This window comes from Protopterus annectens, chromosome 4.part0 (genome assembly GCF_019279795.1).
Source record: "Protopterus annectens isolate FY-2018-M chromosome 4.part0, PAN1.0, whole genome shotgun sequence".
NCBI lineage: Eukaryota > Metazoa > Chordata > Ceratodontiformes > Protopteridae > Protopterus > Protopterus annectens.
In genome coordinates, this window is record NC_056733.1 from 520591207 (window position 1) to 520609426 (window position 18220).

Consider the following 18220-nt stretch of genomic DNA (forward strand, 5'->3'; position numbering starts at 1 on the left):
AAGTACAGAAACCAGAACTCCTGACCTTGCATCATCATTCTTAACAAGCCAATTCTTTCTTTGTCAGTAAGTGCTGCTTGATTTCCTTGTAACTTAAAAATATCTGCCTAAATACTTCATCCTTAAATTTTCAGTGTCTAAGTATTAATTTCCCCTCAAGTGTTTGGCAGTGCTCTGTACTGACTCAGACACATTGAGTGACACTTTTTCTGTAAAAGGAATATATAAGGAAACAGCTCCAGTACTTAGTAATGATGACCATCCCTCCTGGCATGTCTAAAGGTCAGTTCCCTGTGCTTTCTCCTATTAACCTTTTGAACTTAGGAATTCTGAGGCAGTGTAGCAACTGCCTCGTACACAGAGGACCCTCTCCTCTTACCTCCCAACACTCAGACTTGTGAGAGATGCACTTATATATCCAAATTGGAAGCCACGCACTCTCAAGCCAAGACCGGAATAGCTGGTCAAGAGGACAAGGTCAACACCTGCACCACACCATGTGCAACACATAGCCCTCCAGAATACCCACTATCACAGCTCTCACATAAAAACACAAACCACACACCCACCTTTGCGGAGGCTCTCAGTAGAAATCTACCCAAACAGCAGAGACCTCCAAGGCAGAAATCACTCAACCACCACAACACAGTGCAAACCACAAGACACATAGCTCACCTACACAGTGTGCCCCTCAACCTAAGCCCCTAAGGCAAACCAGCTTGTCCAATACACTAATCATAGGTGACTCGATAGTGAGGCACATTGATGCCCCACTCACTAGGTTGAATAAGGAGAAGGCAACAGTCAGCTGTCTATCTGGTGCCAGAATCCAACACATAACATACACACTCAGGTCACTCCACAACAAGTACAAGTATGACTTTGTCACTGTCCATGTGGATGTGAATGACCTGAGACACACCTCCCTGGACTACATGAAAAGAGACATGGAGGAGCTTTTGGATTATGTAGCCCAGGCAGATATAACTGTAGCCCAGAGCAGCATCCTACCGTCACCCAGAATGACACCACAGTACAAGCAGAAAATGATTGACTTCAACAATTGGCTACATTTCTGGTGTCATTCAAATGGGATCCAGTATCTGTCTGCTTGGGATGACATGATTGACAGACCTCGATGCTTTGCCAGAGATGGCCTGCATCTGTCACCCCTGGGTTTCTGGATACTGGCTAAGGCTGTTGCCACCCCTATAATGCCTTTTTTAGGCGATGTTCCAAAGACCAAGTTACCAATATAACAGCTATAAATAAATGCAGTCTGAGGGTCATGCTGCTCAATGCTAGAAGTCTAAATATCAAGATGCACTTGCTTGATGCACTCCTCAAAATGGAGAACATCGACATTTGTGGTGTAACGGAAACCTTGATTAAAGCAGCAGAAACTCATTCCACACCTTTCGGCCCCAGAACATGGACCAAAGCTCCAAAGGTGGTGGTGTCTCCATATTCATAAAGGATATGTACACCTCCAGACTAGTAGCCCAGCATTGTGCATCTGAGATACTTCAGGTACAACTAACACTAGGTAAGATGGCGATTCAGGTCTTAGCCTGCTATAGGTCCCCAACCATGTCCCAAGACTCTCACTCCACGTTCCTAAGTACCCTGGAAACTATTAGAGTCCAACCCAACACTCTCATACTAGATGACTTCAAGTACCCCTCCATCAACTGGGAAAAATACTCATGCACCAATACACTTGCCCAATGCTTCCTGGAATTCATCAATTGCAATGCCCTGGACCAGCTCATTCTTACTTCCCACTAGAGGAATCAATATCCTTGACCTGGTTATTACTAACATGGGCAACTGTTATTCTACACCAAAATTCAATTCCTCCTTGGTTAGATCCGACCACAAACTAATCACCATGAAAAGCCACATCTCACCCACATCCCCCGCAAAGGTAACCACCATGAAAAACTTTTCCAAAGCTGACTTTAGGCTCCTAAAAGCTAACTTCACAGCACCCATATCAATGGAAAATATATGCTTGACTGCCAATTCATACACCAGTGCACTGTACGAACACATACATAAATGCATGGAACTAGCCATACCCAAGAGAACCAAGATGCTCTCCTCCAAAAAGGAAGCCAATCTGGTGGTACTCTGCCATTAATAAACTCTACAACAGAAGGAAGAAACTGTTGCAGAAAAAGGTGAAGTTCCAAGACTGGGAAAACTCCCTTATTGGCCTCAACAAAAAGTTGAGATCCCTCATCAAAACCTCTAAAACCAGCTATGAAGGCACAATTGCGGCAGACACTAAAAACAACCACAAAGCCTTCTACAGTTATATCAGGAATCTCCATGGCAATACCCAGGTTTGCTATGAGTTACTGCACAATGGTACCGCCTATACTGAGCCAACAGATATTTCCAACATACTAGCCGACAGATTCAGTGCCAATGTTACCCCCCCCCCCCCCAAAGGACCAATCACAATACTGGAGGAATGCCAGGCACCCAGCACTACTGCAGCACAGGTTAAAGCTGTATTGTCCAAGGCCAAGAATACAACTCCCATGGGATCTGACAATATCCCTGGATGTGTTCTACATGAACTACAAAGTGAACTGGCATCACATCTGTGTGCTCTGTTCAATCACAGCGTCACCTCAGGCTTTGCCCCTACTGAATGGTCCACTGCTACAGTCATCCCTCTCCATAAAGGGGGAGCAACTACAGACCCTGGGAATTATCACCCCATTAGCCTGATGAGTCTGATATGCAAAGCTATGGAATGCATCATCATGGACAAGGATACAGGGAGTCGCCTAACTCTAGATCCCATGCAATTTGGTTTTGTGAAAGGTAGAGCATGTCTGCTCAACCAGGTTGACTTCTTTGAGTCAGTCACCAGAGCTGTGGATGAGGGCAAGGCACTTCATACAGTGTACCTCAATCTGGCCAAGGCCTTTGATACCATTCCCCACTCAGGAATTATTGATAAACTCACCAAACTAGGCATCAACCCCTATATCACTAGGTGGATTGCAAATTGGCTCACAGATAGAACCCACAGTGTGAAAGTAGTGGACTCCAAGTCAGACTGCCAACCAGTCATGAGTAGAGTCCCACAGGGATCAGTCCTGGGTCCTCTCCTGTTTGGCATCTACTTCTCAGAAGTCCAGGGCAACACAGAGAGACTCTGGCTGACTACGTTCACAGATGACTGCAAGCTGATAGCCATTATTAACTCCTCAAGTGATTTAGACATCCTACAGAAAGGCCTCACTGAGACCAATGACTGGTGTCAAAACCATGGCCTTAAGCCTAATGCCAAAAAAATGTGTTGTCATTCCCTTTGGGAAAAACTGAGTTCCCACTAATTACCACATCAATAGGAGCCCACTGAATACTGAAGGCGTTATAACAGATCTGGGGACACAGGTTGATAGCAACCTCTCCTTCAACCACAACATTGCCACTGTGGTCAGAAAGTCCTTCTATGTGGCACAACTCATTACCAAGAGTTCTGCATCCAGGAAGAAAGAGGTCATAATCTCTCTACTCTTCCCTCAGTAGGCCAATCATTGAGTATAATGCCCCATTTGGCATGTACCTCACTAGACACATGTAACAGCTGGAAAGGCCACAAAAGTACCTCACAAAGAGGATACTGGGCCTTAAACACATGTCCTACATGGACAGAATCAAAAAACTCCAGCTATTCTCTGGCTCATATCATCTACTAAGAGGTGATCTCTGTTTGACTTACAAAGCCATGACTGACCCAGCTCTGTTAGAAATGCTACATCTAAAGACATCCCAATCCCTCTGCACTACATGCTTCAGAAACCTCAACCTCACTACCACAATCAACAGAATCTCATGCTGGAGGGACAGGTTCAAAACCCAGAGACTGCCCATGCTCTGGAATAGACTTCTCATACATGTCAAGCAGAGCACCTCACTAGCCCTCTTCAAGAGAAATGCCCTCCTCAGGGCACTTTATTCCACTGTTAGGAAGGTCTAATGCTACACTTACCACCCCTAGTAATAGACACAGTAGAAAAAACAAGTGGTAATAAATTTAATAATGAAATAGTGTTGACTTACACTAATGAATTTGATGACTTAAGGGAGATTTTAGAAAGAAATTGGACTATCTTTGAAGTCAACCCAGAGCACCTTAGTGCAGTAGGAAAAAGACCAGTAGTGATAATCAAAAAGCTCCTCGTTTTAAATTGATACTGGAAAGAATGGGAAGACGTGAAAATAAGGGGAGAATGGCCAAGTGCGGAAGCTGTAATCAATGCAAGTATGTTATGGAAGGTTCTTCCTTTAATATACATGGCTTTGGGTACATAAAACCTAGTGGCAGGTTTTCATGTTCCACTAAGGGCGTTGTTTATATAGGGTTATGCACACTTTGCACAGCATTCTACATAGGGAAAACTAAATGTAAATGCAGGAAAAGGATATATCAACACATATACGACATCAAAAAGAAAGATGAAAGCAATGCCCAATATAGGCACATTAAATCCAAACCTACGCACCAGTTCAAGTTTTGCATTATTGAGCAAGTTAACTTTGGTGAGCGGGGGGGACCAAGTGATGACTTCTTAGACTTTTTAGAACTTAAATGGCAACTTATGACCAGTGCCACCCAGCCACCGGGTTTAAATGAAAATGTTTCAATTTCCAGCATACTAAAACTCAGAGGGTACGCATTTGATGTGCGTCACTTAGGGTATGAAAATGTTTTTAGCCAAGTATATAATATAAAAAAACTTAAAAAATGTTTTTAATTTTAGCTGCAGTAATCTTTCAAGTGCACTGCATATTGTTGTAAATTATTTTTTTGCAACTGTTACATGTTTTTACTAGTAGGTTTGATAACATTGTAGCTGTTTATGCTGGCACTCTGAGGAAATTTTACTAATTTGAATATTATGTAATCAGTTAATTTAGTATGATGTATAAAAAGGCTTCTTGACTTATGGGTAATTGTTCTGATGAAGTCCAGTTACCACAGGACAAAAGCTCTTAACCTCTATTGTTGCTTTATGAGTTTTTTAAGTAATAAATTTATGTTTTGAGCAGCACTCGACTCTGAAGTTTTTTCCCACCAGTGTGACTGTTCTTGGTTTCTGGATTGAATTTGTAAGAACAGATACAAGTTATATGACAATGATTTATTATTTAGACAATTTTTAGCCAGTTTGTAGAGAAATTAAAGGTTAGTGTAATACAAACAGGAATTGCAATACAAAGTCAGAGAAAAGCAGGCTAATGGTATATTTAGAGATAAAGCCAGAGTAGAGAAATTGCTAGATGTTAGGAAGTGAGTGAAGAAGGGAGCGTAAGGAGATGTAAGGTATGAACAGGTATTAGTTCAAATTTAAGGATATAGTTTATCCTAGTGTTGAGCAAGGACAGAGCCAGACTTAGGGTCATGGGTTCATAGTTGTGTACTAGGCTAATGATTTCTCTTGAAGAGGGCCAGTGAGGTGCTCTGCTTGACATTTATGGGAAGTCTATTCCATAGCATGGGCAGTCTCTATGTTATGAACCTGTCCCTCCAGCATGTTCTGTTGATTGTGGTAATGAGGTTGAGGTCTCTGGAGTGTGTGGTGTGGAGGGCTTGGGAGTTCTTTAGATGTAGCATTTCTAACAGAGCTGGGTCAGACATGGCTTTGCAAGTCAAGCAGAGATCACCTCTAAGTAGGCGATATGAGACAGAGAATAGTTGAAGTTTTTTTGAGTCTGTCCATAAAGGACAACTGTTTAAGGCCTAGGATCATCTTTGTGAGGTACTTTTGTGGCCTCTTCAGCTGTTGCAGGTGTCTAGTGAGGTACATGCCAAATGAGGCATTGTACTCTATGATTAGCCTAATGAGGGAAGAGAGGGAGACAATGACCTCTTTCTTCCTGGATGCAAAACCCTTATTAATGAGATGTGCCATATAGAAGGACTTTCTGACCACAGTGGCAATGTGGTGGTCAAAAGGGAGGTTGCTGTCAGACTGTGTTCCCAGATATCTTATAACACCTTCTGTGTTCAGTGGACTACCATCGATGTGGTAATTCATGGGAACTGAGTTTTTCCCAAAGGGGATGAAGACACATTTTTAGCATTGCGCTTAAGACCATGATTATGACACCAGTCATTGGTCTCAGTGAGGCCTTTCTGCAGGATGTCAACATCACTTGGTGAGTTAATAATAGCTCCCAACTTGCAGTCTTCTGCGAACTTTGTCAGAAAGAGTCCCTTTGTATTGGCCTGGACTTCATAGAAGTAGATACCAAACAGGAGAGGACCCAGGACCGAAGCCTGTGAGACTCCACTCATGACTGGAAGTCTTCCAGAATGGTTTTGAAGGATGGGAGGGAGGGTATTGATTTGATGGACAGAGGAAAGTTGTTTCAGGCCATAGCAACATGGTATAAGTACAGACAATGGCCAGCAGATTGGATAGGTTTCTGGACAGATAGGAATTTTTGGTCATTGACTTGTAATGACCGACTAGGAACATAGTTGTGTAGAATATTATTTAGTGCTGGACAAGCAGATGGATTCTGGGTAATTTTATAGGTGGTAAGAAGGTGTGTATATGTTTGTTGATGGGGTAGTTCTAATCAATTTAGGATTTTTAGTGCTATACAGTGGTGATTTCTGAAAGTGATATCTGCTGCAGATTATAGCAACTTTGTTACAGCATTGTTCACATTTTGAGTTTTGTAATGCCTGAAGGTTTGTAAGGATAGGAGCACCATAAAGAAGTGTGGGGAGAAGAAAAGTAGTGGCAAGTGTAGCTTTAGTTGTGTTGGTGAGAAAGATTTTGGCTGTATAAAGCATCCCTAGTTTTTGATGAGTTTTCCTTATGCAGTTTTGTATGTGCTGGTTAAATTTAGGATTATCATCCACTATCATCTCTAATAATTTGCTTTGAGGAGTGATTTCAGTGGTTGTATTACACAGAGAGAGGACTTTAAATTTTGTTTTTTCATGGTTGAGAGATTTGGGGAAAAAAGTAGTAGTTTGCTTTTTAGGGTTGAGCATGAGTTGTGAGTTACAAAGCCATGTTTCAGTTCCTGTTAGAGCTTCTAGGGTAATTCTTTGGTGGTTTGCCACATTGTCAGATGTGCAAATGTTTGTGGAGTCATGTGTGTATTGTATTAGTGATGCCTACTGTGTGGATGTGTGAAGGGTGCTGGAGAGAATGTTAAAGAGGGGACCAAGGATAGAGCCTTGCAGTATACTGGTAGTGACTGGGAGATATAAAGAGAGGGTGGAGTGCCATTTTACTGGCTGAAGCCAATTGGATAATTAGCTTTTGAACCATAGTAGGGTGGGTTGAGAGAGACCTAATGAGGACATTTGACGTAGAAGTTTGCTGTGACAAACTAAGTCGAAGGGTTTAAACAAGTCTAGAAATAAAGAGGAGGCTAGCTTGCTATTATTTCTAGCTCTGTTGACAGTATCTATATAGGTTAGAAATGCAGTAATAGTCCTATGGGAAGGATGAAAGCCATGTTGTATGGGGGTAGGAGTTCTTCCTGTGGGAGATAGTTTAGCAATTGTTTTTGAATGCAGTTTTCACGTGTTTTGAAGTGGGGACAAGATTGCTGTATGTCTAAAGTTATTAATGTCTGCTGAATTTCCTCCTTTATGCAGAGGGATAGTGTGTGACTTTTCCAGAGAGAGGAAATGTGGGATTCCTGGATTGACCTTTTTATAAGGATTAAGGCAGGGTAGGCAATGCTATTAGGTGCTGCTTTAAGGTACTCACTTGGAAGGGTATCAGCTGAAATAGAGCATGGTTTGCATTTGTTTAAGAGTAGTTTTGTATAGGATGTGGGCACAAGTTTGAAGGTGAAAGTGGATGAGATGATATGTGGCTGCTGGGCAAGTTTGGGATTAGATGTTGGGGAATCCTTGGTTAGAGATAATAAACTATTTTTGAAATAAGAGTTGAATTGTATTGCTGTTTCTAGTAATGAGTTATTGGGAGATGGGCTAGGGTTGAATTTATGGCCAGGATGCAAGATTTCTTTAATGGCTGTCTAGAATTTTTAGAGATGTGTTTACTATTACTCTTAAAGTAATTATAGTATAGTTTTTTTGTCTTCATTAATTTGCTTTTTTGTATGATTGCAAATCATTCTGAAGATTTCAAGATGATGTGGTGTTTTATATTTTTGCCATTCTTTCAGATGGGTTTTCTCTATCCTGCATTAGCATCCCACTCTTTTTGGACAGCCAGATTGCATTATTTGCTTTTAATCTTTTCCTTCTAGGAGGTGCAAGACTGTTTAGGATATTCAAAAAAGCTGTATTGTATTCATTTACAGCATCATCTAAGGGAAGGAATTTTAGGAAGTTCCAGTTAATACATGATAGGTTAGTAATGAACAATTTGGGGTTAAACTTGGAAAGGATGCATGCTGTTTTATAAACACACTGTTTCAGTGGATGTGTGAGATGTCTGGTTGTATAAATTGGGAGATGATCACTGAGACAGTCAGACATTGTAATTGAGGTGGTGTATTTGCTAGGGTTTGATACTTAGATCTAGTCTAATAGGGAATTTGATTTCTTGTTATAATGTGTGGGGCTATTAATCACTTAGATGTAGGGGAGTTAAGAGTTTATGTCCGACCAATTGACATTCACATCACCTGGAAGCATTATTTCTTGTGAAATTGTTATGGATAGTGAATGTACGATATCTTCCAGAATAGCTGTATTGTCACCAGGAGGGATGTAAAGAATAATAATGCATATTTGTTTGTAATTATTTAATTTCAGGAAAGTTATAAGAAACTCTGCTGAATTGAATTTTGATATTAGTTTGTTGTATGGGGAAATGTAGTAGTTGTTTGGAGATATTAAAGCAGTACCATCACTACCTTTTCTCTTTACACAGTCATGACATTATAGCTGGGAAGTGTAATTTCAGAATTATTTATGCTGGGTTTAAGCCAAGTTTCATTTAGAGTGAGAATAACAGGCTTATGTTGGGTTTATTGCCATTTTGCAATCCCTTCCCTGTCATGCCTTTCTCTCCACTGATCGGCATCACTAAATATGTGTTACCCTGTTTTCCACTCTACTGTGTACAAAATAATCTTTTCCCCACTTAATCCCCTTTTTTTTAGCATGACTTTAGCTACTGCCATCTTCTAGGTTACCATCCTCCTAGTTTTTGCTAACTGTGCCTCATTAGCTTCTCACTATCCTTCCATCTTTTGTATATTTCCCCCTACTTCGTTATTTCCTCACTAATCACTTTGTTTAGCAGTATGGATTCTTTTATCCTCTAGACTTTTGAGCTTTTTTCTCATTCTTTTTTTTTTCCCAGTATACTTTGTATTGCTTTTTCCAGCCGAAGTAAACAGACATTTACAGCAAAAACGACAAGTAGTATTGATTACAGCAATTTCCCACAATGCTTCATGAAGACTTACAGGAACCGATGAAAAAGGAAAGAAAAAGAGAAAAGAAAAGAAAAAAGAAAAAAGAAAAACTAATAGATTCACCATTTACTGAGGGTACGGGGGATAAAGAGTTCCAAGTGTGTCTGTTAATTTTGACTGACATGTTACAAACCCCTATTTCAGAATAAAGTAAAGTTATTATTGTTATATCTGAAGAGTGGATTGTGACATTAGTTTTGTGGCCTCATTTATAAATTTTGACTTGTATAAGTATGATAACCTTACTTATAGAAGGTTTAGTGAAAACCTTAAAACTATGTGCAAAAATAAACTATTTACACTGTTGGATGCCATGTGGATGATGTTCATCTTGAACATATTATTTTGAGCAATTAACTGATTGTGTTTAAATATAAGGAAATTCAAATATAAGCCATCTGAATTTTATTTATGTGTTTGGGTTTTATTTGCTTGCAAGGATTGTGTCGAGAAGAGAATTCCAATATGTTTGAAAGTATGTTCTTTTTTTATACTTTTTGTAGCTAGTTTGTGAGAGGTGATACATTTGACTGCCATATCTTTAAATTTGTTCATGAGATTTTATTGTTGATTACTCAGTTTTTAGTTATATAAAATTTGAGAAGGGCACATACTGTGACTGGAATATGTTTCCAGATTCCTTTGATTGAGCTAGGGATTATATGTAGAATAATTGTTTCTCAGGCAAATGTAGTTTTGCTTTTTTCTCATTCTTATCTCTGTACCCCACCATGCTATCCTAAATTATTCAGGCTGCCTTAGTTCTGTACCTGTCCAGATCTACAGTAAAGTGTCTTCCATCTGCTTATACTCTCTTCATCTGTAATACCTGACTTGCGTCTTGGTGTTTGGGTCATATGTCAAGGTATACCCACATCCTATGTGCGCAATGTGGCGTTCCTGCAATGCTTGACTTTAATCAGGGATGTGGATTACATATACTTGTTCCTGGTTGCCCTATTCCTCTTATTTTTCTGTGCAGCTTTAGCCTTACTTGTAAAATGCTGTTGTGGAGAGAGACAGAGACAGACAGACAGACAAATGTGGTGCTGTAATGCTTCAATGATTTTACACAAGATTTTTGTATACACTTTATGTGTGGGGTCATATATTTCAAGGGCAGGGTAGAAAACTTCAGTAAAGTAACCCAAAGAGTGTGTTCTTTTTTTTGCTGTGTGGTACACACTGATTGATATGATAACAGTTACATGCAGATTTTTCAATTCCTGATCAGAATGTACTGTGTATTATAAGGTTTCAAATATTCTGTTATAACTGTATAATATGCACTGTTTTAAACTTTTGTTTCTAGTAATAAAATGCTTCTTAACGTTGACCACTTTTGGATGGATTATAAAGCTAACCTATAAATTAATAGATTGTTTTTCATTACTTTTCTAGGAACAATGCGTCCTGTTCGAAGAAATTTTTATGACCCTTCTTCTGCTCCCGGAAAGGGGATTGTATGGGAATGGGAGAATGACAATGGATCCTGGACCCCTTATGATATGGATATCTGTATTACAATTCAAAATGCATATGAGAAGCAACACCCTTGGTTAGACCTCACCTCCCTGGGCTTCTGCTATATCATTGATTTTAACAGCATGTCACAGATGAATCGTCAGACACAGCGCAAACGTCGCCTTCGACGCAGAATGGACCTCGCCTATCCTCTGACCATGGGATCCATTCCAAAATCCCAGTCTTGGCCTGTTGGTACCAGCTCTGGTCAGCCCTGCTCTTGCCAGCAGTGCCTTCTTGTCAACAGCACCAGAGCTGCCTCCAATGCTATCCTGGCATCCCAACGACGGAAGATATACCTTGGCAATGGTAATGGCACAATGGTGGTACGTCAGAGCAACACATTCAATGGGATGGCATCTTGGTCTGCAGCTAATTCAATGGCTACTGGTACCATGAAGGCGGAACAAGTCAGATCGCCATCTGGGACACAGCTCTCTCCCATTTCCAGAGGTCAGACTGCTCCAGCAGTAACCCATATCCCAGGGCAGAACAACTTGAATAGGCCTGGAACTCAGAGGACAGCAGTGGTCACTACAAGGGCAGCAATCCCTCCTGGGTGAGTCTTTCACTAATTATTGTTGGTTGACAAAAACAATTCTACTGTCATATCTTAAAAATTGTGTTGACTCAGGCTATTCATAAAATAATTGCCTGTCTCTGATGTATGCCAATTCAGTCTTTGCAGAAAATAGTTTGCTGCCTTTGATTTTTTTTTTTGTTTAAGCAGAAAGACTGTTTCACAACAGCAAACATTTAGTTTGCATTACCTCCCTGAAGCAACTGTGACTTCAACTGTTTCACAAGTTAAGGGTGGCAGAGATTTAATGAATTTTGTAGTGGCTGTAGGACAATAAATGAACAGTGGCCCTGGCTGAAATTCTCTCTGCTTAATTCTCACATTTTTATATTCTGCTGTGTCCCTGCTGTGAAATACTTGTTCACTGTTTGGTGAAAACCTTCCCTTCATTATGCTGTAGTAAGTGTTTAGTCTCTACCAGCTGTACTATAGTAGTGTGGGAATGATCAGGAAAAAGAGAATTTAAAGAAAATACTGTTTATCTTATCTAGCGTCTGATGAGAGAGCATCTGCATTGAGAGAAAAGCTGTTGATGACAGTAAATGAATAGCACACCATCTGTGCTGATTGTTAACATTCTTCTTGGTTATACTATGTATGTCTCGTATCCATATTAAATGTAGTAATAATGTAAGCGTGTCAAAAGCAGGAGAAGAGCACAGGAATTGCAGATGAACACTTAATAGGTAGAGCATGACAGGTGTTGTATGGTACTGAAGGGATGTTATGTGAATGGTACTGAGCAGGATGTTACAGGCCAAATACACCTTGTGCTGTGTTATAGTGGTTGCTAGACAGAAATGAACAAAACTGAATTTTGATATTTCATATTTTTTTAATTTACACATGTTCTTTAAAAATGTAGTCTTATCTCTGCATTTGGAGCTTTTTTTTTCAAGAAATGGTATTTATTTCCATCTCTTTAGCTTGTTTGAATGGGTTCATATTAAGGAAAGGGTCTATATAGTTTTAGAATTATTATTAAGAGTAGAAATGAATGTGAAATGTGGTTTATAGTTATGCTGTGAGCTAAGACCGACCCTGGGATTCAGGATGGAATGCTGTGAGCAGGTGCCTTTAAGATGGCTGTACATTAGTGTGGATGTGTGCATGTGTGTAAGGGCATGAATGAAGTTGGTTGGATGTGTGTGTGTGTGTGTGTGTGTGTGTGTGTGTGTGTGTGTGTGTGTGTGTGTGTGTGTGAGTGTGTGCGTGTGTGTCTGCCTGGGTGTTTTTCATACTAGGGTGATTAACTAGGGAGTTAAGGGTCTGGATGTGCGAGTGTGTGTTGGAGAATACATGTAGGGCAACAGACCTCTGATTTGTCTGTATTTTGTAGGGACACCCATGATGTTTCTCAAAGTTTTGTTCCATTCCTTCTAAAATTTGAAATAATTTTGAGAATTTCTAAAGTAATAGTGCCAACATTTAAATGTGTCCTTAATTTGGTGCTTTTTACTTATTTTTCCTTTGGTACAAATTTTGTTGGTAAACGTTGAGATCTCTGATGAAGGGGGAATGGGTGAATGTTTCTGTGGGTGTGATCAACTGTGAGGGGCTTACTTGTTTTGTGTGTGTGTGTGTGTGTGTGTGTGTGTGTGTGTGTGTGTGTGTGTGTGTGTGTATGTGCGTGTGTCTGCATGTGTGTGCGTGTAAGGAAGTGTCTTTACCAATGTGATGCATGGGCTACCAGGGAAAACACTGCCATCATCACGTCTGACTGTGCTAGTGTTAAACAGGAATGATTCAAAGATATGCTAATGAGATAATAATGATGTCTTTCTCATTGTGGCCATAACTGTCTCTGAATCAGATTTTCTCATTTTTAATATGTTGGCCTACCTGTGATAGGCAATTTACACAAGTGGTGAGAATCTTTCTGAATTCTACTGCCACTCTGCTTAGAGAATAGCATGCCCTGTTTTTATAATTACATATTTCTAGTTCATAACTAAGGATAATTGTATTCAGGTGATTCAATAACATTGGTTCCTGTGAAAATTCATAATCCACCTACAAGTGGTATGATCTCAGAGTACACTGTATTAATGAAGGTGAGACGGGGCAAAGCCCTCTTCATAGGGGGACTTGAGGGTCTTTCATTTTGCCTGTTTCTGTTAAATTAACTTATGTAGGGATAGTCATAATGCAGAGAGTAACATCACTGATGGCATGTCTTGTTTTATTTGAACTGTGAATTTGAATCTGTATTGTCAGTTCTGAAGTGTGTGAATTATGAACTGTGCTTTGCCAACATTTAAAAAAAAATCAGGAGGCCACAGATTGCTGGAGGGGCAGTTGTAATACTGCATCTGGTCCTGTATCGTCAGCATCTTCACTTGATGGTTTATGTTCCAGTTTTAGTGTTTGAAAAAGTAGAGAGGACAGAAAGTGCAGTGTACCTTCATATTGGTAGATTTTTATTATATGCTGATGTTTATTAGCTAAGTAGGCACATACATCTTGTTGGTGTGTTTTTTGTAATATTCACAGAGTATAAAAAGCAGCAGTAACTCCTCAGTCCTCTCCTCATATGTCTTTATATTATGCCCTTCAGGAAGCATTTGGAACACGATCTGATGAATTCACTTCCATCAAACTGAAAATTAACAGCAGTACAGAACTGGCACTTTGTTGAATTTGTGTTCCCCATCCAAGGTGCACAGCAGAAGAGAAATGGGGGGCTTTAGGGATTCATCTTTTCTTTAAGGCTGTGTGATCTAAGGGCAGTGCATTTAAGTTTGTGGGTGGTGTTTAGTGTGACTCCTCCCACAGTGCCAGAGGTATATTACAAGTTTAGATTGGGTTTGTGGAACTGGCTTTCATCAGATTCCTTAAGTTGAACTTCAAATTAATTTTAATAAATTCTTAAAATTAACTGACACCTTATTTATTTATAGTGTAAGTGAAGTTTATCTCAAACATAAAGTAGCTCATATAAAGCTACATTTCATTGTTTTAGGATAAACGCTTTGTGAGCGACAGAAGAAAATAAAATGGCACAGCAGGTTAAAATAAAACATTGGGTTGGCACAAAAATGGGAGTCGGTTGCTTGAGTATGCATGAATGATGAATGAAGACTATGAAAGAAGTGTGTTTGTTTAAAAAGGACAGTCATAACTATACTGGAAATTAAGTTTGATGGAGTGAATTTTTGTAAAGCATGTTTTAGGGCAGTGCAGATGTTTTTGGCAAAGAGAGTAATTGCTGAAATGCATGTGCAATAAAAACTAGTTTTGTTTGTGTCATTCCCAAGAATGATTTATAAGGCAGTATGTGGTAAAGAATCATATACAAGCAATTTTTGTAGAGAATTAATTTCTTTTTTGTTTGTCTAAAAAGTGATTATTGATTTGAGAAAAAAAAGACTTGCTTATGAATGGTTGTAAATGAAACCATAATTGCTTTGCGTAACAAGCAGATGTTAACTAGTAAAGGAGTGCAAAAGCAGTTTTTCAAAACTTTGCATAAAGACAATTTATCTAAAGACAGTAGCAAGGATTTTGCGTGACAACAAAGGTAATTAATACTTTCATAAGGAAATATTAGTACAGTATGGTTGTGTAGAGTAGCTTTTTATGAGATATGGGGAATCACAGTGAGTGATGGTTTAAACGGTATTTTAACAAAAGTTACTTTCATAAATACAACACACTGAATACGTATTGCTTAAACAGCATGTTGTTTGTAGTGACTTTTGCTGTTTCAAAGTATAATTATAAGACACTACCACTTTCTCTGCAAAATGTCAGTGTGGAAAATATGATTTTGATTCTACTATTGAAAGCTGATCAGTTTGCATTTAAAAAAAATAATAATTTGAATGTGAGACAAAACATCACTAAAAATGAAAGGAAAGTTTTGTTACTGTTTTGTGTGATCAGTTTCAAAATATAGGGTTGTGGCACAGTTTGTTTGCACCAGATAAGTGTGCATCAAAACACTTCGAGACACTGCACAGACTTAGTCACCTTAGGCAAGGCCAGCATTTTCTCTGGAATAACTCATAGTCCTTAAGACTTAGCAGTTGAGAAATGAGACTTGTATAGCAAAATTATGTAGACTTACAAAACATTGTTGATGTAGAGCTGGGTAGTTTGATGCAGTAATAGATGGAATTGTGTGTCATGTATTCTGAGAACATACACATAAGGCTATTATCAGAAAAAGAATTAACTGCAAATATGCATCTACATTTCAACAGACAGTGCCTGAGTGCACAGTTCATTTGGTATCAAGAGCAGGCATGTTTTCTATGAAGCAAAACAATTCATACACCCAGTAAGTGTTATTCTAAAAAATGAAGACATGAGGAAATGTTCTAACAAATGTTATCCTGAATAGGTGTACTCTTGGAGTGGTTGACAAAAAGGGTGCCAGTTGTAATCAGGGGGTGCATGGAAATCAACACAGAGCCTCAAATGTGCACAAGGTAAGAATTACATATAATAGTATTAAATCAGAAACACAGAAATGCAGCCAATAAGCTAGAAACGTTGACTTAATATGTGTAGAATTAGACAAAGTGACTGAAGATTATTGTAAGATCATGTAGGTGTCCCATAGGTAGGGGGAGTAATGTCAAGACTGGAATGAGACTGAGGGACAAGACTGTGTATAATTTATTTTATTGACTATAACAACATGCTCCCAAGACATAAGTCAAAGGGAAAGCAATGCAGCTGAAAACCTTTGTGAGAGATAAAGGAGACTGTGAAGATAACATTAATCTATCAGTGACTTATACTGTAAAAACACAGATAACAGATTTATGCATAACTGTAGCCTTTAGGAAGTCAGCCATCCTGGCTAATTACCATGTTGATAATATGGCCCTAAAAGTTAACCCAGTGGTCAGGAATCTGGGTATGCATGTAGACAGTAGCCTTACCTTTGACCACCCACCGTGTGGCCACAGCGGTGAGGAAACACTTTTTGTGTTGCACAACTTATAACTAAGGGCAAGGCATCTAGGTACAAAGAGGTCATTATCCCACTGTACTCCACCCTTATCAGGCCAATCACAGAGTACAATGCTTTCTTTGGTATGTACCTGACCAGGCACAGGCAGCAGCTAGAATGACCTCAGAGGTTCCTTACTAAAAGAATACAAGGCATAACAAACCTGCCTTATGCAGAGTGCCTTAAAGCCCTTTCCCTCTACACAGTCTCCTATAGATTGCTGAGGGGCAATCTATGCCTGGCTTACAAGGCATCTGCGAACCCCATACTTATGAATCTCTTACATATTTGTAAGTCAAAGAGCACCAGAATAAATACAACATCTAGGGACCTGAATTTTGTCTGCGACTTAAACAGAACATGCTGGAGAGACAGATATGTGTCCCAGAGACTGCCCCTCCTATGGAATATGCTTCCCATCCAGGTGAAGCTGAGTTTGCCTGTTACCCTGTTTAAGTGCAGCCTAGACCAGTGGATGGGGAATTGGAAATATATACTAGGCCTGGCACCCATGTCTCTTATGGACAAAGGTAGCTTATAAATGCCTGGCTCTCAATGTCCTATTCGGATACAGGATATCATTATTCTTTCAGGAAAACTTGGATAGGCTTATAAAGTCCCCTGGATCGTTAGCCTATGAATCTATACATAAGAAGCAGGGGCGACGCAGTACAGTTAGTCAAAAAGTGGATATGAAATGAAAAAAATGAATTATAGTATTCCAGCAAGACACTACATATATGTTTGTGGGATACTAGGCAGAGCTGAATCATGGACAAATGGGGCCCTAGGCAAGGTAATGGATTGCTCCCCCCCACAGCCATTCCAGTGACCCATTACTATCTCTCCCCAGTTACCATAGACACTGTTCAAACCTTTTAGGGGTGTGCATATGATTTTCTTATTTACTTCTACAATGATTACAGATATTTGGATTTAATTTAAAACTTTTAATTTAAAATTTATGGCACAAACACTGATAGACATTTGCTAAACAAAACAATACAGTCTTAGAATGAAAACAGACTTAGCATTAACAATAAACCTCTCTGCCCTTGAAACTTACGTTCATTGAAATGACACTGAAATGCAGATTCAAAGAAAATGCATCTGGCAGTGGCCTTTGGGCTGTTTTCAAACCATAGACCCCTTGCACAGATGTTTAGGATCATGCATAAATGCACATGTTCTTTAATTCACCTTCCTGATTGTATTAAATTATATTGCTTGTATAATACAGCACCACTTGTTAGAGTGTGTTTTACATTTCCAGTTTTGTACATTTTTCCAGCAAGCAATGAAACAAAACGTGTGGCCAAATAATGCCAAAACTGCTCATTTCGGAACACTTCAGCCATAAAAGGCCACTCAAACATTTGTCATTACAAACCACCAATATCAGTCAATATGCACAATCTCTACAGAAGTAAAAGTCATCTGAATAATTCCAGATTAAAGAGATGTGTAACTAATGAAGAGGTTGCTGCTAGCAAACACCTTTATGTGTCAATATTTCATCTACAAATTCAGTGCCTGCTACCATTGAAGAATAAATTGCCTGTTTTACATAAAAAATGGTAAGCTATTAATATTGCAATAAGGAATGGATGGCAAACCAGCAACAGGTTCATAGCTACTAGGCAACTCATCCAAAGGAGGACACACTCAGGTTTGCAGCACCCTAAAGTACAACTCAGTAT

At 39.3% G+C, this 18220-nt stretch overlaps 1 protein-coding gene across 1 annotated transcript in view; it reads left to right on the forward strand.

Annotated features, from left to right (window-relative positions):
* The window catches only part of DTX1 (deltex E3 ubiquitin ligase 1), a 932387-nt gene that overhangs the window by 270910 nt on the left and 643257 nt on the right, over positions 1 to 18220 (forward strand). The window contains exon 2 of the mRNA XM_044068441.1: positions 10855 to 11536. Within this exon, the coding sequence (XP_043924376.1) occupies positions 10855 to 11536 (682 nt within the window). The remainder of the gene's footprint in view (positions 1 to 10854; positions 11537 to 18220) is intronic.